General features: G+C 36.1%; 1 protein-coding gene across 3 annotated transcripts in view; it reads left to right on the top strand.

Annotated features, from left to right (window-relative positions):
- Nucleotides 1–21,868, top strand: part of PCDH19 (protocadherin 19) — a 110,309-nt gene that overhangs the window by 53,610 nt on the left and 34,831 nt on the right. For 2 of the 3 annotated variants that reach the window (XM_011383832.1, XM_023525250.1), the window contains 2 exons: nucleotides 1,898–1,956; nucleotides 8,066–8,238. In XM_011383832.1, coding sequence (XP_011382134.1) covers nucleotides 1,898–1,956; nucleotides 8,066–8,238 — 232 coding nt within the window. The remainder of the gene's footprint in view (nucleotides 1–1,897; nucleotides 1,957–8,065; nucleotides 8,239–21,868) is intronic. The other variant, XM_023525251.1, reaches the window with a different exon arrangement.

A 21,868-nucleotide genomic window follows, 5' to 3' on the forward strand; every position in this document is an offset into this window, starting at 1 on the left:
TTGCCTATTACGTTGGTAGAACAAATTAATTCAAGAAATGCTTGTTGGTTGCCTGACTGATGAATAACTTCTTTTAGCAATACTTCCTCTAGCATTGCATTCTCAATGCAGCTTCAAGTTTGCCTCTTCCTCCTGTAATTATGTTTTCAACAATTTCAACATTCATTTTCTTATGAACAAATTAGAAATGAACTGACCTTTTTGATTTTTACTCTCCCAACTCATTCCTTCCAATAGCAAAATTACTTGTGGTTTACATTAAAGGGGATTTTATCCTCTAGACAAAAACAGTGTGAGCGGCTATTACACAGCCCATCTTCATATAGGGGACAAGTGGCAGGCATGAACATACTTGAGAAGGTACAGGACAATGGTGTGATTTAGTTTCCTTCTCAATACTCTCTCTTCCTTTCCCTAACCTAGTCACCATCCCCACCCCAACCTACTATAGATACTTAGGGTCTTCACCCTGACCGTTGCTTGTTTGGTTGCTTGTTTGAATCTGCTATTACTTGTCCTATTTTCTCTACCAAGCTGTGAGCTCCTTGAAGTCAAAAGCTGCATAACGGACAACAGTTTATTGGTTACCAGAGGGGAGGGGGAAGGTAGGTAAGGGTAAAGGGGGTCAAATATATGGTGACTGAAGGAAATTTAACTGTGGGTAGTAAACACACAATGCAATATACATATGATGTATCATTGAATTGTATAGTTGAATCTTATATAATTTTATTAACAAATGTCACCTTAATGCATTTAATTTAAAAACAAGCTGCATAAGAACCTAGCACAGTTTATGCCTGACATGTAGTCTTCTGAAAGGTTCTGCTATTTTGCTAGCTAGGCAACTATTGTGTTTCTTTTTCCAGGCACTTTCAGTTGAACTGATTTCAGAAGGCCCTAAAAATGGTGAGAATAGTGAGGATTTCTGATAGAATGGCAGGTGGAGGAGATGTGTTTGGGCATTTTTCAGTTTATACAATGGTTCAGTGAGAGTGATACTTTACTGTTGGAGGTAAGATCCACTTAACTAGGACTTTCAATTACATCATTGTTGATAGTTCCATGCATTCCTACCTTCTAAGTTTGTCCCCCTTTAATCTCCGTAACCTCTGGGTATTCATAAACTGTTTTCCTATCTCTTTCATCTGGCAGGTATTCTGCATTTGCTTTTGTAAAGCTGGGGTTCAGGCAGTCTACTGTAACTAGATTAGACAGTAGTGTTTTAATGATAGGAGCTGAGAGAGGAGTTTGCTTGCAAATTTCATGTTTCACATGAAAGGCTTTGGCACCCCCTGTGGACTGCCCTTCACCCTGTTTTAGGCATATTACTTGTTTGCCTTTCTATCTGTGATAAAACGAAGATTTTCCTGCATAATCAGAGCTGAGTTAAATATCTTAAAACAAAGAAAAGTGCAGAGTTTAAATCCACAGTGGGGGATTACCTTGCCTGTATTTCTATATCTATGGAATAAGTGTTTAACATGTTAATTATCTACTACTAATAAAAATACCTTTGAACTACTAATAAAAATACCTTTGAACAAATTCTTTGATGGGCAAAGAATTGTGTCCACTGGGGAATGGGAAGCAATTAGTTTCTGTAAAGATTGTGGTTCATGCTGTATCTTCCTCGAATTAGTTGCATGGTCAATAGCCAGCCATATTCTAGGGGATGTTTGTGTCAAGTTCATCTTGGTTTGCAGGTGAGAGCTGCCTCTACAGAACCCCACCTTAAGGAGGTGGCAGGCATCTCTTAGGCCATTGCTTCACTGTGCCCTTGGTTTCTGATTTATTCATTGCTTCTTGCCCAGTAGAAAAATTCCCCCTAAGTAGGACAGTTTAGCTCTTTTCTTGAATTATCTATGTAATCTTTTTAATTTTTTCCCCATTGCAGACTGAAAACTATTCTTTTGACTCCAACTATGTGAACAGCCGAGCCCATTTAATCAAAAGGTATGTTGGTTCGTTTGCCTATTTTTACAACTAAGCCTGGTTTAATATAAAAAGTAAAACAGGTTAAATTTTTAATGATGCCTTTTTGTGTGTGTGTTTGCCTGTCTATTTATTGTAGAGTATTTGTAAAATTCAGAAAAGCATAAAAAGTGTGAATGGCCATCTATTTATTGTAGAGTATTTGTAAAATTCAGAAAAGCATAAAAAGCTAAATAAAAATCACTGGTAATTCTATCCCAAAATAATCACTTTTGACATTTTATCGTATTTCTTTACATCAAGATGTATGCATAAACAAATTTAAAAAATAAAATTGGGATCACATTAAAATACAGTTTTATGTGGTGGTTTAGAAATCTAATATTAGAAAACATACTTTCAAAATCATGTTGATATCAAAATTCTTGTTGCTTTTCACTTTAGAGAGGCCTTAAATATCTCTCATGTGGACTTCAGTGAATTTCAAGATTTCTATTATTTTGACAATTTTGAAATTATTTTAAAGATATTTTAATGATAGATAAACTAATTATTTGTGTTTTAAAAATCTTTGTAGATGAAAGAGGGAAAGAAAAGAACTTTTCCTGATTCAATACTTCTTAAAAATATTTAGAAGTGATTCAAATGAAGCATTCAAAGTTGGGATTTGTGTGATTGGTCATAACTCATTTATTCATGGAGCCAAACGATATGTGAATATAGAGCTGATTACTGCCAAGGAAGATTCCATCTAGTGCAGTGGGCAAGAAGGTGCCCAATGGGGACAAGACAAAGGTTTTAGGGAGCTCTCTAAGGAGCGAGAACTAAGCAAAGCAGGAACTTCTTGTGTAGCTAAACCCATTTAGACCATTTAGACCGTTTAGATAATGCCTTTATTACTGTTTTATGCAAATATCCTTTTGGATGGTCCAGTGATTATTCTGCAGCTAAAATTGAATTTTGAATGTGTTTGTTAAAATAATAGAAATGAAATACAGATATAAGCAGGGTATGTTAGAACTGCAGTAGAGAAAACCTGAGAATTCTATTTTTTTTTTGCTGGCTCTAATCCTGTAAATTTACATCACCAGAAGAGTAAGATTTGAAGAGTAACCTAGCTTGATGTATAAACGACATTAATTCATATCAAGTTTATTTAATGATGCTGCAGTAACCCTTGAAAACATGCTAGGTTTATCTGTATTGGTTTGGAATAACTTGTGACTTTAAGGGATAATTGTTAATTATCTGAAAATGGATAGCCTAGTATTACAGTCATACCATAATTTAGACATTTTTCGAGGGTTTGGGAGGAATCCATTTTGAATATTTTCTTGGCACACAGAGTAAAAACAAAAGATGAGGAATGCAAAATTATCTTACCAATTTGTTTTAGAGGAAAAAATAACACCCTCTTTATGTGTGCTGATTAATTTTGCAGCAACTGCTTTGTTTTCTGCTTCACAACTATTATTTCAAAGCTCCTTTTTTAAAGCTTATGTTAAAAAACGGGGACTTGCCTTATCCTCACACGTTTCTTGGGCTAGCTCTGGGTACCTGGGAATTCCACAATCAGGTTAAACTGATAGCATGAGCCTGATTTTCATAGCATGCAAGAGAGCTAAGACTCCTGGGCACCCTCACCATCTCAGGGAAGCCCAGAATATCTAATATACAAGGCAGACAACTGAGATGAAAAAACTTATGTTTAAACATTTTGCTTTTTGGATACGTGTATTACCACAGCAGCTTTGGGACTCACTAAAAACTTCTGATTTTGATTAATTACTCTATATGTTTTTGTTTACACACATAGACACAAAAGGTACAACCTAGACTTAATGGGCTCTCAGTGGAAATGTCTCCTAATGTCCAAAATCAAAGATAGTATCTTTTTACTAGGTACCGCCTCTATTAAGAAGCATCTGAAAGCTCAGGGACACACACTTTTTTGTTAGGTTCTGTTTATGGAATCTTGAGGGCTTTGGAAAACCACAAAGGCCTTGGAATTTATGAGATTATTTGACTTTAGGCAAAGCATAATATCTGGAGAATCTTGTGTACTATGCTTTTCTGGAGACTAACCATTTTTAAATGTAAAATGTATGGAAAATGTTAAAAGAGTGGTGACTAACATCAGATGATAAAACCCTGCAAACCATGTTCAAATAGTTCACAGTGATGTTTGAAAGTGGTTTTGCCATATGTGGTTTCTTGCGGATCCATTTACAAGCACGGAAAAAGCTCCAGGCCAGGAAATTCTGAATCTGATTATCAGTTTTAATTTTACTATCAAGTTCCTGTTTCTTTGAATCCCAATTCAGTTCTGGGCCAACTTTGAGAACTTCTTTTCCTATCCATTTTCTCTTCTCTGTTTACTTTCTACTCATCCAAGATGCTTCTTAGACCCTTCTTTTGGCATTCCCCAGCAGTTAACTGTCTTGGCCAGACTGCTTACATGCAGACTTCTTTTTCCCTCTTATATCTATCTACCTGGGCAAACCAATGGAAAGCCAGAGGTGAAGGGGCTTCTCCTAGTACAAATCTCCTAGTACAAAAAAATTTGTTTTAAAACAAATTCGTCTTTCCATTGGCTACCAGACTAGTAACAGAAACATTTGTATTCACAATATCATTGCAAACAGGTACCCCTAATTTATTGTCCCATAGAAGTTGGTTTACAAGTCTTTTGTCTCCCAAGAGGTACACAGGTAATAAAGCAAGTGAAATCAGCATTTTTAAATGACTGGCATAAATTGCTATTTGTTTTGAGTAAGTAGCCATTTGCCAGGATAGTTTACAATTTGAAGCATCTTGCTCATGGAGTCTTAACAGCCTTACACAAATCCATTCATTAAGCCAATAATGTCCTTACAGGATTAGAGTAAGTGGTACTTAGTTTGTCAGATGGGCAAACTGATCTTTAAAAGAATTAACTATTGCAAGGTTTGCTTTTTTCTTTCAAGAATGCTTGACTCTCTTACTCACATTACCAGTTCTTTAGATGCTAGTAGTCAATTCTTCACTATTTTATTATTCTCTTCTTTATACCTAAAAATCTAAATCCCTGAGGTGATTTATAATATTCAGATGCATGAAACTAATAATCAAATTAAATTAAAAAATAGGTAATCAAATTTTTAAAAGGTGGATCCAAAACCAATTAGGAGGAGCTACATAGAGATCCTTGGTATCCAACTCACTGCAATTAAACATTATATTTACCTTGAAGCTTTTGAGAAGTCAAGACAAAATGATAAGTATACCAGGACATATAGCCTCATTTTTGAATAAAGAAAGAATACTTATTTGACAGGAAATTTTTTTTTCTTGTTCTTGAATTTTAAGAGAAATGAACATAGTAGACATTGACTATAGTGTTTGGAAGATATAGAAATTGTCTTTAAATATATATTTCCTATATTAATCCTATAAAAAGACTATGGACATAATATTTAATTGGTAATGAAACCATTACCATATGGGATAATGATCAGATTAAATGATACTCATTTATTGAACATTTATGTATATCTGGTACTTTGTGAACAGTGTCTCACTGAGTCCTAAAAATGGCCTTGTGAAGGAGGTTTCAGCAAATGTATTTTACAGACAGGGAAATCAAGGCTGAAAGACCTCAGCTATCAGGATCAAGGTCCCATAGATGAAATGGCAGACTATGGATTATCACTTGTTTTAATGACTCCAAATTTAGTGCTATTTTCACAATAGTCTAGAAATCTAGTATGTCACAGGAATAGAGTTTAAAGAACCTAGAGTAGTGATTCTAGGGGTCATTTGGCAATGTCTGGAGACATTTTTGGCTGTATCTTCTGGGAGAGGCATTATAGGCATCTGGTGGGTAGAGGCCAGTGATGCTGCTCAACATTCTGCAGTGCACAGGGTAGCCCTCCACAACAAAGAATTATGCAGCCTAAAATGTCAATAGTACCAAGATTGAGAAACTTTGCTCTAAGAGATGGTTAATTGCATCATCTTTAGACTATATCCCTCAGCATCATATATCTAAAGTGAGTTTTGGCAACTTCTGCAATGAAGTCAATTCAGGTTGAATTCTCTGGCTTAAAGTAACAATTTTGTATTGTGGACTAAAGAAATTTTCATATGCTTCAGATACCTTTGATGCAGGTGGAAAAGTTAACATTTATTGTAAAAATGTAGAAACAAGTAATATCATTCAGGCAGGTCATTTTCTTTTACCTAAGGTGCGGGAACGCATGTGGACAGGACCAACATTTTTTCTTAAAAAAACAAACTTTGAATCTGTTCAAGCTGTGGGATTAGAATTAATAAGAAGCCCCAATATCTGTGCCATAAAGCAAGAAATGGTGACCACCTTTAAAGAGTGTGTTTCCAGTTGGTCTTCTTGACCATAAGAGTTATAGGATGATTTGTTTTTTAATAGAACTTCATCCTGGTGGGTCCACAGGGCTGAGTAGCTGCATGACATAACTTGGAGGAGCTGAACAAGTCGCCCTGTTGAGTGATATTAGTTTTGATACAGTTGATACTCAGTTATCCTTTCTAAAAATAATTAGCAAACAGGTCAATCATTCACTCCTATACTTCATTTTCTTATAATTATGTCTTTCCAGTTACTGCCCCTTTGATTTTTTCTTTCATATTCAGGGCAGCGAGCATTCTACATCTAGGTTGGTCATATGTTAAAAATCTGTTGTTATTCCTTTTGACCAAGTTTGGAGAATGACAATGAATCCATTGTGTCCATGGTATAGCTATTCATCATATGTACTGAGTGTTTGTATAATAGCCTCAGAGATCCAGGCTTGTGGATGTTCAAGATTGAGCAGATCAAGTGAATTTTCAGTGTCATCTCCACAGGGCTCCCTTTTTAGAGATAAAGTAGGTCTGCTGGGACTTGTCCTAATTCACAAGCGTGCCACTTTTCCTTGTTGAGACAGCACCACATTTTCTTGAATATGCCTTTGCTGCTTCCTCACTGACTAGGGAATGGATTCACCATTCACTAGGTGTTTCAGATGCATAATTTATGGTTCATGGTGTAGCACAGCTGCAGATTCTGTCAGGACATACGAAGTATTAGAAATAGCAGATGGGGCCTCTATGGATATATCTTATGTATTATTATCTAGTTCTTGAGAAATGGTGTGGGGTTTTTGGATAGTATGCTTAGTGCATTGTATGGTGGATTGATTTAACAAGTGCAAGAAAAATTTACCCACAAACTCTTGAACTAAAAGTTTTCATGCTCTTAGGATAATTATACCCATGGTTTTATTAGAGCCCACTTTTTCTCCCTGTTGTCTTATCTTCCGTGCACCAAGGCTCTCCCTTCTCACCTCCCACCTCTCCATTTTTTCTTTGGATCTGTCCTTCTGTCTTTATCAATTAAAACTGACCTGAGTTCTCTGATCCTGATAATCCTTTTGATTTTAATTGCATTACCTCAATTACTGCCACTTTAGTTTTTATAGTTGATTAGTAGACATCTTTGGAGAGGCAGTATACATAGTGATTAAGGGTCCGGGCTCTGGAGCTAGAGTGCCTGGGTTTGATCGTGGTTCTGCTATATTTTTGCAGGCTGTGTGACATTGTGCAAGTTATTTAACCTCGATGTGCCTCTGTTTTTTTTTTTTTAATCTGTAAGTGAGAATATCTACTAATATATTTTCGCTTACATATCTGTTAATATACCTTTCTCTTATAGAGTTGTGATGATTAAAAAGTTAATTCATGGTTAGCACTTAGGACAGTGTCTTGTGCATGGTAATATCTCAGTAAATATTAACTATTATTATTTTACTTTGATTATATAAGAGAAAAAACCTTCTGAAATGATTATATTCTTTGCAGGTGGTTGTTTCAGATTTGTGGCTTCGTCTGCCGTGCCTGTAGTAATGCATTGAAGATAAGTGAATGCAAGTATTAGCTGCATCAGCATCCAAGAAAGGGAACCTCCCTGCATGTTAAGTTCCATTATCTTTAAACAGAAATTTCTCTTCCTTCTATGCTGTTGGACAATTAAGTCATGGTTGGCCTCACCACAGAGCTGACATCATCCTGGCTCTGAAAGATTTTAAAAATCATGTCTATCACAGTTATAAATTGCCATTCTTCTTTAATCCAGCAGCTCCACCTTCAAGGACTTAGAGGGCAACAGCCTGAAGGATAGCGGACATGAGGAGAGTGACCAGACTGACAGTGAGCATGACATCCAGCGGAGCCTCTATTGTGATACTGCTGTCAATGATGTGCTGAACACCAGTGTGACCTCTATGGGATCTCAGATGCCTGATCATGGTAAGGACTGGTTGGATGTAAGTTACAACCATAGATTCCAAAGAAACAAGAATGTTCATAGGTACACTGCACTACTTTACTGTACTGAGTATGTTGTCAAGATGTGTCCTGTGCTCATGCTTCAGCAGCTTCTACAGGGTTTTGAGATGTCCAGATTCTTTTTTATCCTCCCTGGGTGGATACCCCAGGATTGCATAACGTTCAGGCATTTTAAAAGCTGGCTACATATCTATTGCATACATTCTCTTCAATAATAACTGCACTGAGCACATAGGAAATGAGCAAATGCTTTCTCACCAGGAATAAATGCCTCCTTTTGCTTTAGTACATGAATTCGACTGAACAATCGAGTTGCATAGAACACAGCACTAATGAAACCAAAATAGTGGATTTTATTTTCACATCAGGCTGGTTAACTTTACTCAGAGAGACTCTTTTCTCTGACCACAGATTGTATACTTTTTACTAAGAAGAGAAAGTACCAGACTTCCTTCTGTGTTTATGGGGCTGCTATGCCAAATCTCTAGTCACCACACAAATGCATGCCATTGGTCATAGGCGAGACCAGCGTGAGAAAAAATGACAGACTCAGTATAACATTCTGTGCATACTTCAAAGTACATGTCAGGAGTAGCATCCTCATGTATGAAGAAGAGTCTATTTATCAGGAGGAGCTATTTAAAACTGTGTTATACATAAGAGGGTATAAAAACAGCAGAGTTCAGCTAAGGCAGAATGTTCAGATGTACTTGGGCACAAATGTCATTTTCGGTGTTTTACTGATGCAAACATGATAAGTGAACAGCCTGTCTTTTTCAATTAAGAACTATGAATTCAGCTGAGTGTTTAGGCTCAGTGAAGTTTCAGAATGCTTGGCTATGTCTTGAGAGAAGCCAAACACAAGCTCAACTGGAAGCCTCACTGCTAAAACACTTAAAAATGAGAAAACAAAATATGGTGATTATGTGCTGGTCTTCAGCTGTTTCATTTCACTGTCAACAGCACTAAATGCTTTTGTTTTGGTCTTGTAAATGAATCCAAAAGAAAAAAAATGCACAATCCACAAAACAAAATGTTTCCATGGAAAAAATTAGTTACTGTACATTTTATTAAATTGTCTGATCCATGCCCTCCCCAGTAGACTGAAGTGTCAAAGTCTATAATACAGAGAGGTCATTACTGATTGTGCACTGGTGCCTTCCCTAATTGGTGAGTAGTGATATCCGCAGAGATAATATACTTTCTGGGCAACCCTACTAAGACTAAGATGGAAAAAAAAGACTACTTAATTATCAGAGGGTTAGCAATGTGTCACAGGACACAGACTGATATGTATCATTTACTGTTCTTGTGTCTTAAAGAAATGCTATTTTATTTTTATCAGAAAGGGTTTTAGTTAGATGCTTTCTAAAATGAAATGACTTTATGAAAAGAAATAGTCATAATTGATTCTCACTTTATGCCTTGCTAGAACAGCATCTGTTTTAATTTCTTGTCAAATTTCTCTAGGAAAACAGTATCAGTGGACTGCAGCTAGTTTTTCTGACGGAATGTTCTTTACAAATAGGATATATCATATTTATAAATTTTATAGATTGTATAATAATGAGAGTATTCTAAAGCAACTGTGTGGCATTATTCCAAGACTCTCCTACATATAAGATGATAATTACATACACACACAAATTTTTTGCTGTACCATTTTGGCACTTTCATATATATATTTTTTTCAATATTCGATTTACATGTATGTATCTTCATTGTTTCCATTATTCTAGCAGTGGCTGAACCTTAAATCAACCCTTGGGTTTGTCCTTTTCAATTTCGTCGAATTATTAACATTCAGGTACAAAGAGAATTCAGGTATTGCTTACATCTCAGACTCTTCCTTAGGATATTGTAGTACTTCTGAGCTTTCCATAATGATACTTAATTATTGTATCCCAAATCAACTCTAGGCTAGCCACCTAGATTGTTTCACCAAGTCATTCGGGTTGATTTTAGCTACCTCAAACAACAGCAATAATTTCAACAATTGAAAGTTTTTCCTTTGATCCTAAGACACAGTGGTTGAAAGGCAAGCACTGAGTTAATTTACTGAAAATGTCTGATCTTGTAACTATTCTAACTAGAATAGTTCTAGTTAGATTTATTCTAGGGCAATATGATATTGTTGCCTTTTGAGGCAACAATATGATATGTAGTCCTTTTGAGGCGACAATATGATATGTAGTCCTTTTGAGGACTACCAATTTAGTAAGCTATGGAGGAAAAATGAAATCTTCTCTGGACTCTGACTGCCACTGAAAGTCTCAAAGTTTCCTAGAGGAAAAAAAAAAAACAATTCAAGGTCTCTTCAGTTCATTGGTACTGTCATGGTCATCTCAAACCCAAGTGCCCTGAAAGCCTGGGGGTTCCAGAGCTGAACTATTCTTGAAGTTTGAGTGGATGTCTTTGGAGAAGAGCATGGGTTACAATGATCTTGTCAGAATAACTCTGATCCTGATGATATTTATTCTGATTCTGTTGGAAGCACTCCAAAGTTGGGCCAAAGATACCCAATAGAGTGTACCTTACACCTTTGCTTTGCGAAGTTTGGTTCACCTTGGATTTCATGTCTGTAGCTCTCTCTGTGATGTTTCTAATTTGGATATTAGCACAGAATTTTTCTTTGCACATATGTGGACACAATTGATGGGCAGTCTTAGAGTTCTCAAAATAAAGATAATTTTATGCATCTGTTAATTTTTTTCTTGAGCAGAAACAAGTTGTTCAATGAGCTAATATTGTGTTTCCAGTGTTTGAGGAAAAGGTACAAACTATATTTGCTCTCCCTTTCTGAGGCACTTGGGGCCTGTGCCAAAAGTTTCTTTGGGCTTTGGTCTTACAACTTTAGCTGAATGTAACTTTACTCATCATGAATGTCAAGGGTGCTTCATGATTCTCAGAGTAAAGGCTTACATTCCTTAATTTTCAGTAACTCTTCTCTGAGAATATTTCTAGAGATGAGAACACAGAATTACTGTTTTCAACCAAGTAAGGAGAATGTCTGGAAGGCATTTGTATTCCAAGGGCAAAAATTAGAGGTTTAGCCACTTGACTCTAGATTGTGTTTTGATTGCTTTTTATTGTCCCAACCAAACACATCTGTGATCTGGGTGCAGGTGGAGATAGGAAGGAATGACAAGAATCTCTGCTTTCTGGATTATTATATATCCTGGTATTACTCTGTATGCCTAAAACCAGGTCAGTAGGCTGATGAATTGGCTGAGCTAAATTTTCTGGTTGCCAGGTGACTGAATTACAAAATGATTTATCATCTGCAGTTTCCTTAAATTAATAAGTCTCAATTTGTCCCCAGTACTGTAGCTCTTGTTCCCAGAAAAGGTGATGGAAAATGCCATATATATATGACATACTGTTGGATTGTACACTTGAAACTTACTTGATTTTATTAACCAATGTCAAACCAATAATTTTTAATAAAAAAAGAAAATTCCTTATCCCATACTTTCTATTGGCATGTGACATTTTTTGGAATGCTATCTCTCTGTAGCTCTCAGAGTTCCTTGAGAACAAATATGTGTTGTCACTCAGCAGATTTTACCAGCTGGTTTGGTTTCTGAGGTGATTTGGTGCTGAGCTTGGGAGTCATATTCAAATCCTTTAACCAATGCCTTCCTTCCCTGAATTTGAGTTATTTGGATTATTTACCACCTCTGGCAGGGACAAGAATTTTGTCTCACGAAATTGCTGCAAACGGTCTCTAAGAAGAGAAATTGACAAGTAGGGTGGTCAGATGTGTCAGAAGTTCATGGGTTTGCTGTACAACTGAGGGTATCATGGAGCTTGAATCTCTTCCTATCAGGGTTATTTCTGGGTTGAGTAGTGCTAGGGTTAATGGGCTTCTGTCTCTTCTGTACTTCTTTTCATGACTATTTGTGAAGATGTGGATATTCCCGTTATGTTTGCTCAAATATGTAGTATTGGTATGAAATTGGGGCTTATAGAGATCATGTCCTAGAACTGTACATACTAGTCCCCAGCCCAACTAATTTGTTTCAAGTCACACTCAATCTCTCTTACTTTATGATTTGAATTATTGATTATAAATTCATCAGCTGAAAAGATAACTCTAATTGCTCTAATATGCACCTAAATTGGAGTTCACTGCAACACTGAATTGGTTTTCCTCCCATGCTAATTGATATCAAATGGAAGCAACACACAGAAATTTGCAATAACACTTATCTGCCTTTCACATCCAAATGCACCCAAATGTGATATGATTGCTTTATTTCTGGAAGTGTAGGTTCTTCTGCATTTTACTAATCTTGTTTATTTGCTAGTTTCATCACCTGAATATTATTTAACATGTTTGTTGTGTAAAACATGGATTTGAAGAACTCGATCTGTACCTAATGCAACTGCTGTTACAAATTAGACATGAAAATGTTCTGTAGACTGCATACTATGCATATTCTAATTTCGACCACAGGTGTATTAAGATGTTTACATTTTCACCACTGTACCAACAATATGTAATTTTATTTCTTCTAGCCTTTTAATGAAATTATAATTCAGTGACTGAACATCTCTTCCTTATCCTTTTACCTATCTCCCTGACTCATGCTTCATCTTACTACATTTCCAAACACTCATTTCAATTAGTCTCTTGGCAAAATAGGGAGTTTTCAATGGAGAAGAGTTTGTGAAATTGCAAAGCGGTGTGCTGCTGGGCTCCAGAAATGGTAGCATGGACCAGATGTTCATAGAGTAATTGAAAATTCTATTTTATCAGAATAGCATTTGCTGTCAAAAAGTTTTATCTTTACTTCAACAAAGAGGTTGATTAGATCCCCCTGGACTCAAATTAGCATCTTTGAGGGTAGACATACTGTTTTGCAATTCATGTGGTTATTTCTACCCTGGTTTTGCTCATATAGAATCTTAAAATGCCTTTAGTCTCTTGCAAATATACTAGGTGAAATGTTTAATTACTTGAACACAGGAATGTATGTGTATACAGTGTATATGTGTGTGTGTTTGTGTGTGTGTGTGTGTGTGTGTGTGTGTGTGTGTGTGACTTTCAGCTTTTTTTTTTCTCATCTTGCCTCAGGTATACAATAGTCTAATGCCAGGCAGGAACAATCCATGCACAGATATATATCATTCATTTATTCAGCAATATTTTTGAGTGCCTACTATGTGTCTGGCTCAGGGAATTGAATATGTCAACTACTGCTATTACTGACTGTGATGTTATTGTTTTAGCTTTGCTTATCTGGGGTTTACAGAGGTGACTAAGGTCAGTTCATGATGAAATGAATAATTCTTTCAGATTTTAGATATTATAAGAACATAGCTCAGGACTATTAAAAACCTAATTACTATTGTTCTAATAAAGCCAGGGAAACAATAAAATTTATAATCGAGATCTTATTTTTAATAAGAATATCATGAAAGATCCTTCCTTGATGTTCTCATTTGAACAATGCCACAATGATAAACATTTTCTTTTTAAATCTTTGTGCTCTGAGGTTGAACTTCCTGCTCACTTTTAGTTCATGTCACCATAAGATGGTAAGTTTAATCTCTGACATGCCCAGTTACCTTGTTGGTCTAGAGTCACTCAATGGTACTCAATGCCTAGTCTCCCTTTTCCTCTGATGTCCAGGAACTCTATCCATTCTCAGTCTCAGCAATGACTGGGCAGGTAGGAAGAGAGGTGACAGGTGGGTGCTTTTGTTTATTTTGACTACATTGCTGAACCAGATAATTGGACTCCTTCCAAAGCATTATCTGCATTTTACTGGCAAAACAGTTGCTAGAATAAAAAGTCATTCTTAACTAATGGAAACATCCATGCTGTTAGTAGTTGTTTGCTAGCATTATTTTGTCATGGACCCTTTAAACAGAGAAAATTTTTTAGGACAGTTCTGTTCATCTGGTTTGAAATAGAACCAATAAAAATGTTTTCCTGACCCACTTGAAATTTTTAGTTGTCTCATATTCAATATCTATTTTAAAATTTATTATTAGTAATTACCTGTGGTAAGAGATTCATTATTTGTCAGAAGAATAAATGCCAGGGGCTTTCCTGACTGGTTGACACTAAAAAATTTCTAAATTTCTAAGCACTTGGAAAGCATTGGAGGATGGAGGCAATATAAAGAGAGCACACTGAACAATTAAGAATTTCATCCTCTAGGAGTTTATGGCCCAATAGCATAAATGGTCCAGTATGGAATAGACTGCATAGGATCAGTGAAGAAATTAATTAAGATTATTTGAGCTGGAAAGCAAAATGCATTTCAAAGGACACTTTGGCGTAATGGGATTCCTTTGGAGGAATAGTAGAAGCCAGGCTCAGATGTAGTATGCTAGATAAAATTATGCTCTATTTGAGTGATTTGCTAGGTGAATGTTTTCCAATTACTTCATGATAGAGCAAGTTCTGTAGGCCATGATAAGCAGGGACACTGCCAACAGGATAACAGAAGAGAAGCAAATTGGGTTGTTTTATAGTGCTAGATCATATGGGTTGTTTTGCATACCCAAAAAGTCCATTGAATTATTGAGACAATTATATTCTTTGGGTCTCTCCATCTATTTAACATAATTTCTACCCTATCGTAAGATGGTTAAGAACCATAAATAAACTATCAGAATGGGAAAACATGAATCTAAGCTTGCCACTTAAATATTTAGGAAGTAGTTTTTCCTGTTCATTCTCCCTTTAACCCTCTTATTATGAAATAAATATGGGGAATTAAGTCTAGTCATAATTTAAAAAGCAATTTCAGGAACACCAAAATCTTGTGTTATAGCTTTATTTCGAGAGCAAAATACTTGTGATATGGCTTTCCTCTCTTACCATAGATGCTTTTTGATATTCAGGGTCAGGTCTTTGCCTCAAGTATTTTTGGACAAAATGCCTCATTGTCTGTTCTCTTCGGGCTAAAGAAAGCTAATTTGACACATTCACTTTGGAAATATGGCTTTTTGATATGAAAGTCTCAATTTCTCTTCCTACAAGGCTTACCCCTAATAAAACTTCAGCCATGGAAAAATCACCAAGCACCAGATTGAAAAAGCTTTGAACTGGCCTTTTTTTTTTTCCAATTACAGTTGACATTCAATATTATTTTATATTAGTTTTAGATGTATAGCATAGTGGTTAGACATTTATATAATTTATGAAGTGATCCCCACGCCCGATTTGTCTAATACCCATCTGGAAGTATACACAGTTATTACAATATTATCGACTATATTCCCTATGCTGTACTTTACATCCCTGTGACTGTTTTGTAACTACCAATTTCTACTTCTTAATCCCTTCACATTTTTCACTCATCCTCCCAATCCCCCTCCCATCTGGCAACCATCAGTTTGTTCTCTAAATCTATGAGTCTGTTTCTGTTTTGTTTGTTTGTTTATTTTGTTCTTTAGATTCCACATATAACTAAGCTGGCCTTTAAAGCCATCGGAAAGGTTGCTTTTTAGAGGCTTACACACAGCTCAAAGTGGGTAGACAAAACAGATTCTTTTATAACTGGGCAAAATGAAGCTTTATAGACCAATTATTTTGCCATGTATAGAGAATATAAGGCAGTTCCCCCATGGCTTAGATTTAAAATATTATCAATGAGATACCAGTCTCTAGAGTTGTTTTGGAGTAAATGCTTTGGGGCTGGACATTTGTGTGCAGGTGACAAAGGCAGAAAGGTATTGTGGGATTTTAGGTTTAATGGTGAACACTGGACTTCAGAACGAGCAGGTCAAAAGATCTACTGTGTAGTTAGAGGATTATGTGAGATGGTGTGTAGCAGAGGTGAATTAAAAGATCCTGAATCCAGAAGGCACCAGAGGAATTTATCAGAAAATGAACCCTTCGTAGCTGAATTCATTCAAAGTTTTGTCTCATTGAGGTGGCCTCATGAGAGACCCTTTGTTTTTTGAGTTCCTGGTAATCAGAAATAGTACTTCTACTCCATTATTCTTCACAAGAATATAGACTACAAACTCGTAAGCTTTAAATCTGAAATAATAGATGACATCGTCTTATTCTTAGCTCTTTTAACCTTAGTAATATCCACTTTAATGCCAAATAAGACACTTTAGTTTCCTGCTTTAGTGTAACAGGAATATTGTCAATTTGGCAGAAGTTAGAACCTTAAAAACATGTTCATCTTCCCTTACCCCAGTTAGCTTAGCCTTAGGTTCTTTCTAATTCATGATTCAGTACCTAGACTCAAGTCATGCAGGAGTGAAATTGCTTTAAAATAAACATAACCTATTATATTTCTTCCCTTTTAAATAGGCATTTGTAAAGAAACATTATTGTAATCACCTGCAGAAGCTTGATGCCCTTAGTTAATTGCAGCAAGGCAGCTTCCCAGCCATAAGTTTGCAAATCCAAATCCAGTGCCAGAAATATATTTTCCAGTTTATGTGTGGTCATTTTCTCCACCTCTAAGCTCATATATTCTCTTCCTTCTATTCTTCACTTGGATAAAAATAGATGTTTGACAACTTGCTTTCTTCCCTCCCTGTAACGGCATTTTGAACCTGTATGAACAATAGAATCTTTTCCTTTTAATACATGGAGAAGAGAAAAAAAGAGGAACGTAATAAGTTCCAATATATTTAAACTGGTCAAACTGTTCCAAGGCATCACCACCTGCTGTTTTTAATCATTAATGAGGTTGTCAGTTGCTCTAATCTGGGAGGTGAACCAAAAGAATGGCTTTGATTTTAATTTAATTTAAACACCAGCTTATTGGAAAAAAAATACGCCTCTAGCTTGTAAGAGTCAGTTTGCCCACTGTTAATAAACCAGAGCAAGTCAGTTGCAGAAGCTGAACCATCATTCATATGCAAACAGGAACTATTTTAAACGTGTGGAACTATTGTTATTATCATCACTAGCTAGAAAATTTTGTCCTTTTAATTCAAGGAACCATTTTATTTCAGAGACGTGCTTCATATAAATATCTGTTCTATTTTTTTTTTTCTGGAAGAAAAACTGATGCACCAAGTGTTCAAAGACTATTAATGTCAGAACACAAATGATGGCAAAGTCCAGAGTGAAGCATAAAGTACAAATTCTTTTGCTTGACCCACTCACTACCCATGAAACTATACATTTTAGAAGTTGAGTGATTATCCGTAAGTACCCTTTTAAGTTTGTTTTTTCTTACACTGGATGATTTTGCTTAGTGGCAAAATGAGAATTCAGAAATACAGTGTTTACGCATAAACTGGATTTTAAAGACCTGGAGCCAGACCTTTGAGCCAACTGTCAAATTAGAAGGTTCCATTATGCCTCTCGGAGCTTCTCCAACACTTTCGGATTTATAATTGATGTCAACTGAAGTTGAAGGCAAAGAAAGCCTTCTTTCTTTTATGGCAGAAAACATTACCTTACTGTTAGACCCTAGTTAGCTATAGGGTAGGTGTATGGAATCATACTAGCCTGCTAACACAGCAACTGAGCACTCCTGAATTCAGCTTCTAATCAATCTATGCAACTAAAGAGTTGCAAACAGACTGAGCTGCTGGAGCTGGCACCAGGAAACCATCGTTACAAACTAACCACCTCTTATTAACCTTTTGGTGTTTCCTTTGTGACGCTAATTAGAGGCCCATAAAACTATTTGCTTTGGATCTTTAGTTTAAAATACAATTTTCAAAAGAAACACAATCCACTTTAAGATTCCCATTAGTGCGGTATTTCCCCTTATGAAGGAAAATGACTGATTTGTCATTTAAGTAAAGTTTGTGTGATTAATCTGTAATGTTCCGGTAATTAAAATGCCAGAAGAAGTTGCTTCTGCAGTTGGTATAATTTACAATGCTCTCCAGATTCTGGTGGTACTGAAGTAGGCGGCAGATGTTTCTATCAACATTTCAATGTTGATAGTCTGAAGGTGCCCATTCCTAGGCTTAAGTCCTGTCTGCCAGACTGCCTGTCTAACTTTTGCTTTGGACTAAATTCCTCTTGATTGCCTGAGGGGATTAGAGGTGTGTTTTGTTTCCTTTCTGCAAGATAATCACCCAAGGAGTGAGCATTGTACTGTTGGTAAAGGTGAAGTCTTCTATATTTGAGTTGTTTAGTTCAAAAAGATAGGTTATCAAATGGACCCATTTAACATTCAAACAAATGGATATGATAGAGCAGTATTCTTTGGTGCTGTAGTTTCCCATCCCACTCTTTCTATGATAGTTTCCACACCCAGAAGTAAGTGTGAGAGCATTGTGACATAAGTGTTCAAAGCATGAAGGACCCATGTCTTCATCCTGTGCTTTTGTTTATCCATCTAGGGCACCTTTAATTGCCTCATTTCTCTCTCATTTGTCCTAAATAAACATTACCTAAAATAAATGACTTACATGATCCTAGAGAACAGAGTCATTAGATGAGGAATCGGCTGTCTATTAAATGAGATTTGCAAAGTTAGACATTGTTTTATTTGATTTAGAAAAGTGGAACTTCTTCTCGAAGCCTAATATTAATAATCTAGGATCCTGTAGAGATTAAAATACCTAGATCAGAAAAGTAGGCGCAGAACCCAATTTTCTATTTGCAGCATTACTGAGAGCTCCTTTAGAATCTTAAGTTTTCACTGTCGTCAGTATAGAATGTTTAAAATCCTGAAAAGTCCTCTAAATCATTGTGATAGGGAGTTCATATTATAGTATATAATTTATTCCTTGCAGCAACCCTGAGAGGGAGACAAGCATAGAATTCTAAAAAGGTAACAGAGGAGTGACAACCATTTAAACTGAGACTCAAAGTTAGAATCTTAGCTGATTGAGAAAGTTACAGAAAGTTAGAGTGATGAGTTAATAGATGAATGAAGATATAAACATCTGTGATTGAAACTAAGTTTGGTAGGAACATGAGGGGCATAATCCAGACTTACTTTAATATGTACTATCTATCTAATCCTCATAGGTCAGCCCGAGAATTTTAATCATCATAAGTCTTCCAGACAGACAGTGTCCCATCAATTCAGGTTCCAACTAATATGAGCAAGTCCTATTGAGTCAGTACAACTGCTACTGCCTTACTCCATTCTCCTCAAGATTGGCATCACTAGTCAGCCTGTAAATCCAAAGGCAAGCATAGCATCATAGTGATTAAGAGTACAGATTTTGGAATAAGACAAATTAAAGTACCACACTAAGCTTTGCCACTTCATAGTTATTGACCTTAGCAAATTCCTTATTTATTACTCAATATTATTATCTGCCAAATGGGAGTAAACAAATAAATTACTTATCGGGGTGGTTGTGAGGTAATCCAGGTAAAGTACTTAGTGTACCTCCCGGCACATAGTAAGTACTCCAAAAATTGAAAGTGCGAATATTATTTCAGAGATTCAGTCAGTAAAATACTCACTTTGTACTACCCCACTATCCAAAGCCTCTCATCTGTTTGTTGCTGTCTATGATTCCTTTAACAGAGGACCAGGCATTTAATTTTACAATTATGGTTCAACTTTCAAGCAGTCTTTGGGAAGAAGGAATGCATTTATTCAAATTCAAACTGACTTATAAATGGCTGATATTAGATTATTTCTCAGTTTAGAATTTGGTGGTGGTGGTGGTGGTGGTGGTATGTGTGTGTGTGTGTGTGTGTGTGTGTGTGTGTGTGTGTGTGTGTGTGTGTCGGGGAGTGGTTTCCAGAATATAGAACACTAAAGGGAACATTGGATAATTATTTGATTTACTCACTGTGAAATGTCTGGATGCTGAAAAACTGCCGTCAGTATCAAATCATTTTTCCGAATTAGCCCAGACTCCGGTTTGAGTAATTACAGGATATCCACTAAAGGTTCCTATGAAACTTTGAATAGAGGTCCATGTAATCTAAATTATAAAATGTACATATTCTTGAACACCTGTGAAGAGACAAGCAAAGCTCAAGTATTTTGCTGGTGGCATTGACTCTGCATTGCTTTCCTATGTAAAAATGTGCATGCCCCAATCCCCAGGGTCTTTATCCTTCTTCCCTACTCTCCCTTTCACTGCTCTTAAATGGCTAACGGGTGGCAGATAATATTTTTATTCTCCCCCCCCTTATTTCATGCCCAGACTTTCATTAAAAAATAAATGAGGAGATATATTTTTCATTTCTAGTTTTCCTCTAAAAAAGTCACCCTGCAAAAGATCCTCTCTATTCTTTTTTCCTGCCAATGCACTGAAAAATGCCCAGCTCCTACCTGAAAGGTCATATCTCCTTGTCATATGAAAGAGCTTACAGCAGGTACATGGGGACAGTGTTACCTGAGTAATGATGGGAATTTACATGCCTTTGGATTTCTGTCTCTTTTGTACTGGAAAAAATGAATTTGTTAATGATAAAGAAAAACTCAACTGAAGCTCCTTATAAAATCTTCTCTATATAAATGTCAGGAGAAATCCACACAGATATACAGTTGATAAGTTAAATTTTTGTTTTATTCCTATCTTGCTTAGAATTGTTTGTCTTATATTAATGTAAGTCAGGTAGCTCATCTTCACTGGTTATAATGTGTTGAATTTAACAGGCAGGCTATGGTTTTGTGGTGTATAAGGCTTTGGCTTGTAAGGGATCTTATGACATGTTTGTGTTTGCCAACAAATAGAGATGGAGAGAGAGAAGGAGGGGAAGGAGGAAGGGAGAGAGGGAGAGAGAGAGAGAGACAGAGAGAGAGAGAGAGACAGACAGACAGACAGACAGACAGACAGAGAGACAGAGAGACAGAGAGAACTGGATAAAATTAGGGATATGAAAAAAGAATTTCTCAGATTCTGAGAAAAAAACTTTAATATCTTGAACATAATATTCTATGATCAATGTAACTGGAAGTGCGTGATTTTTACCATCTTAACATCCAAACCCATGTGCTATATGCAAAATAATAAAAGATAATAAAGCCCTAAAATAACTTAATGCCACATTGCCCTGGGGAAAATAAAAATTGTAGTTTTCACTCCATTATTTATTCATCATAAAGCCCTGGATAAGACACTAACCTCTCAAAATCTCAATTTATGTCTTTATTGATGGGTTGATGAGCAATGTTGCAATAATATTGCTTGGATCAATAACCAAAGTTAAATTTATATGTGTATAATACCTTTTCTTAATACAATATAATTGTGAATTAGATACCTAGCTTTGTTTTCTGTGTCCTTCTCCTCCCTGCCCTATTGACCTGAGAACTTTACTTTTAGCACAATCTGGTTTAGCAGAGAAAGAAGTGACCTGAGAGCCAGGTACCTTTGATTCTCCTCATATCCACAAATTAATAACTGTGTGACTATGGTTGTCCTGGCCAGTCTTTGGATTTTTCATCTGTAAAATGGAAGATACTGGTAGTACCTATTTTATAGGTTGGTTATAAGAATTAAATCAGGTAATGCATATAAAACACTTAGAAAAGTGCCTACTCTATAGTAGGCACTCAAATAATAGTGGTAAGATGAAGCCGATGAAGTCATTCTCCTTCTTGGTTTACTTTCCCTCTTCTTCACTTACTGATATCTGTTTCTCACTTTAAAATCTTCAGCAAAATTTAAGTCCTATAAGAAGCCTTTCTTGACTAATAGTTTGTCTTGACATCTCCTTTACTTT

The sequence above is a fragment of the Pteropus vampyrus genome, unplaced genomic scaffold (genome assembly GCF_000151845.1).
Source record: "Pteropus vampyrus isolate Shadow unplaced genomic scaffold, Pvam_2.0 Scaffold543, whole genome shotgun sequence".
Taxonomy (NCBI): domain Eukaryota; kingdom Metazoa; phylum Chordata; class Mammalia; order Chiroptera; family Pteropodidae; genus Pteropus; species Pteropus vampyrus.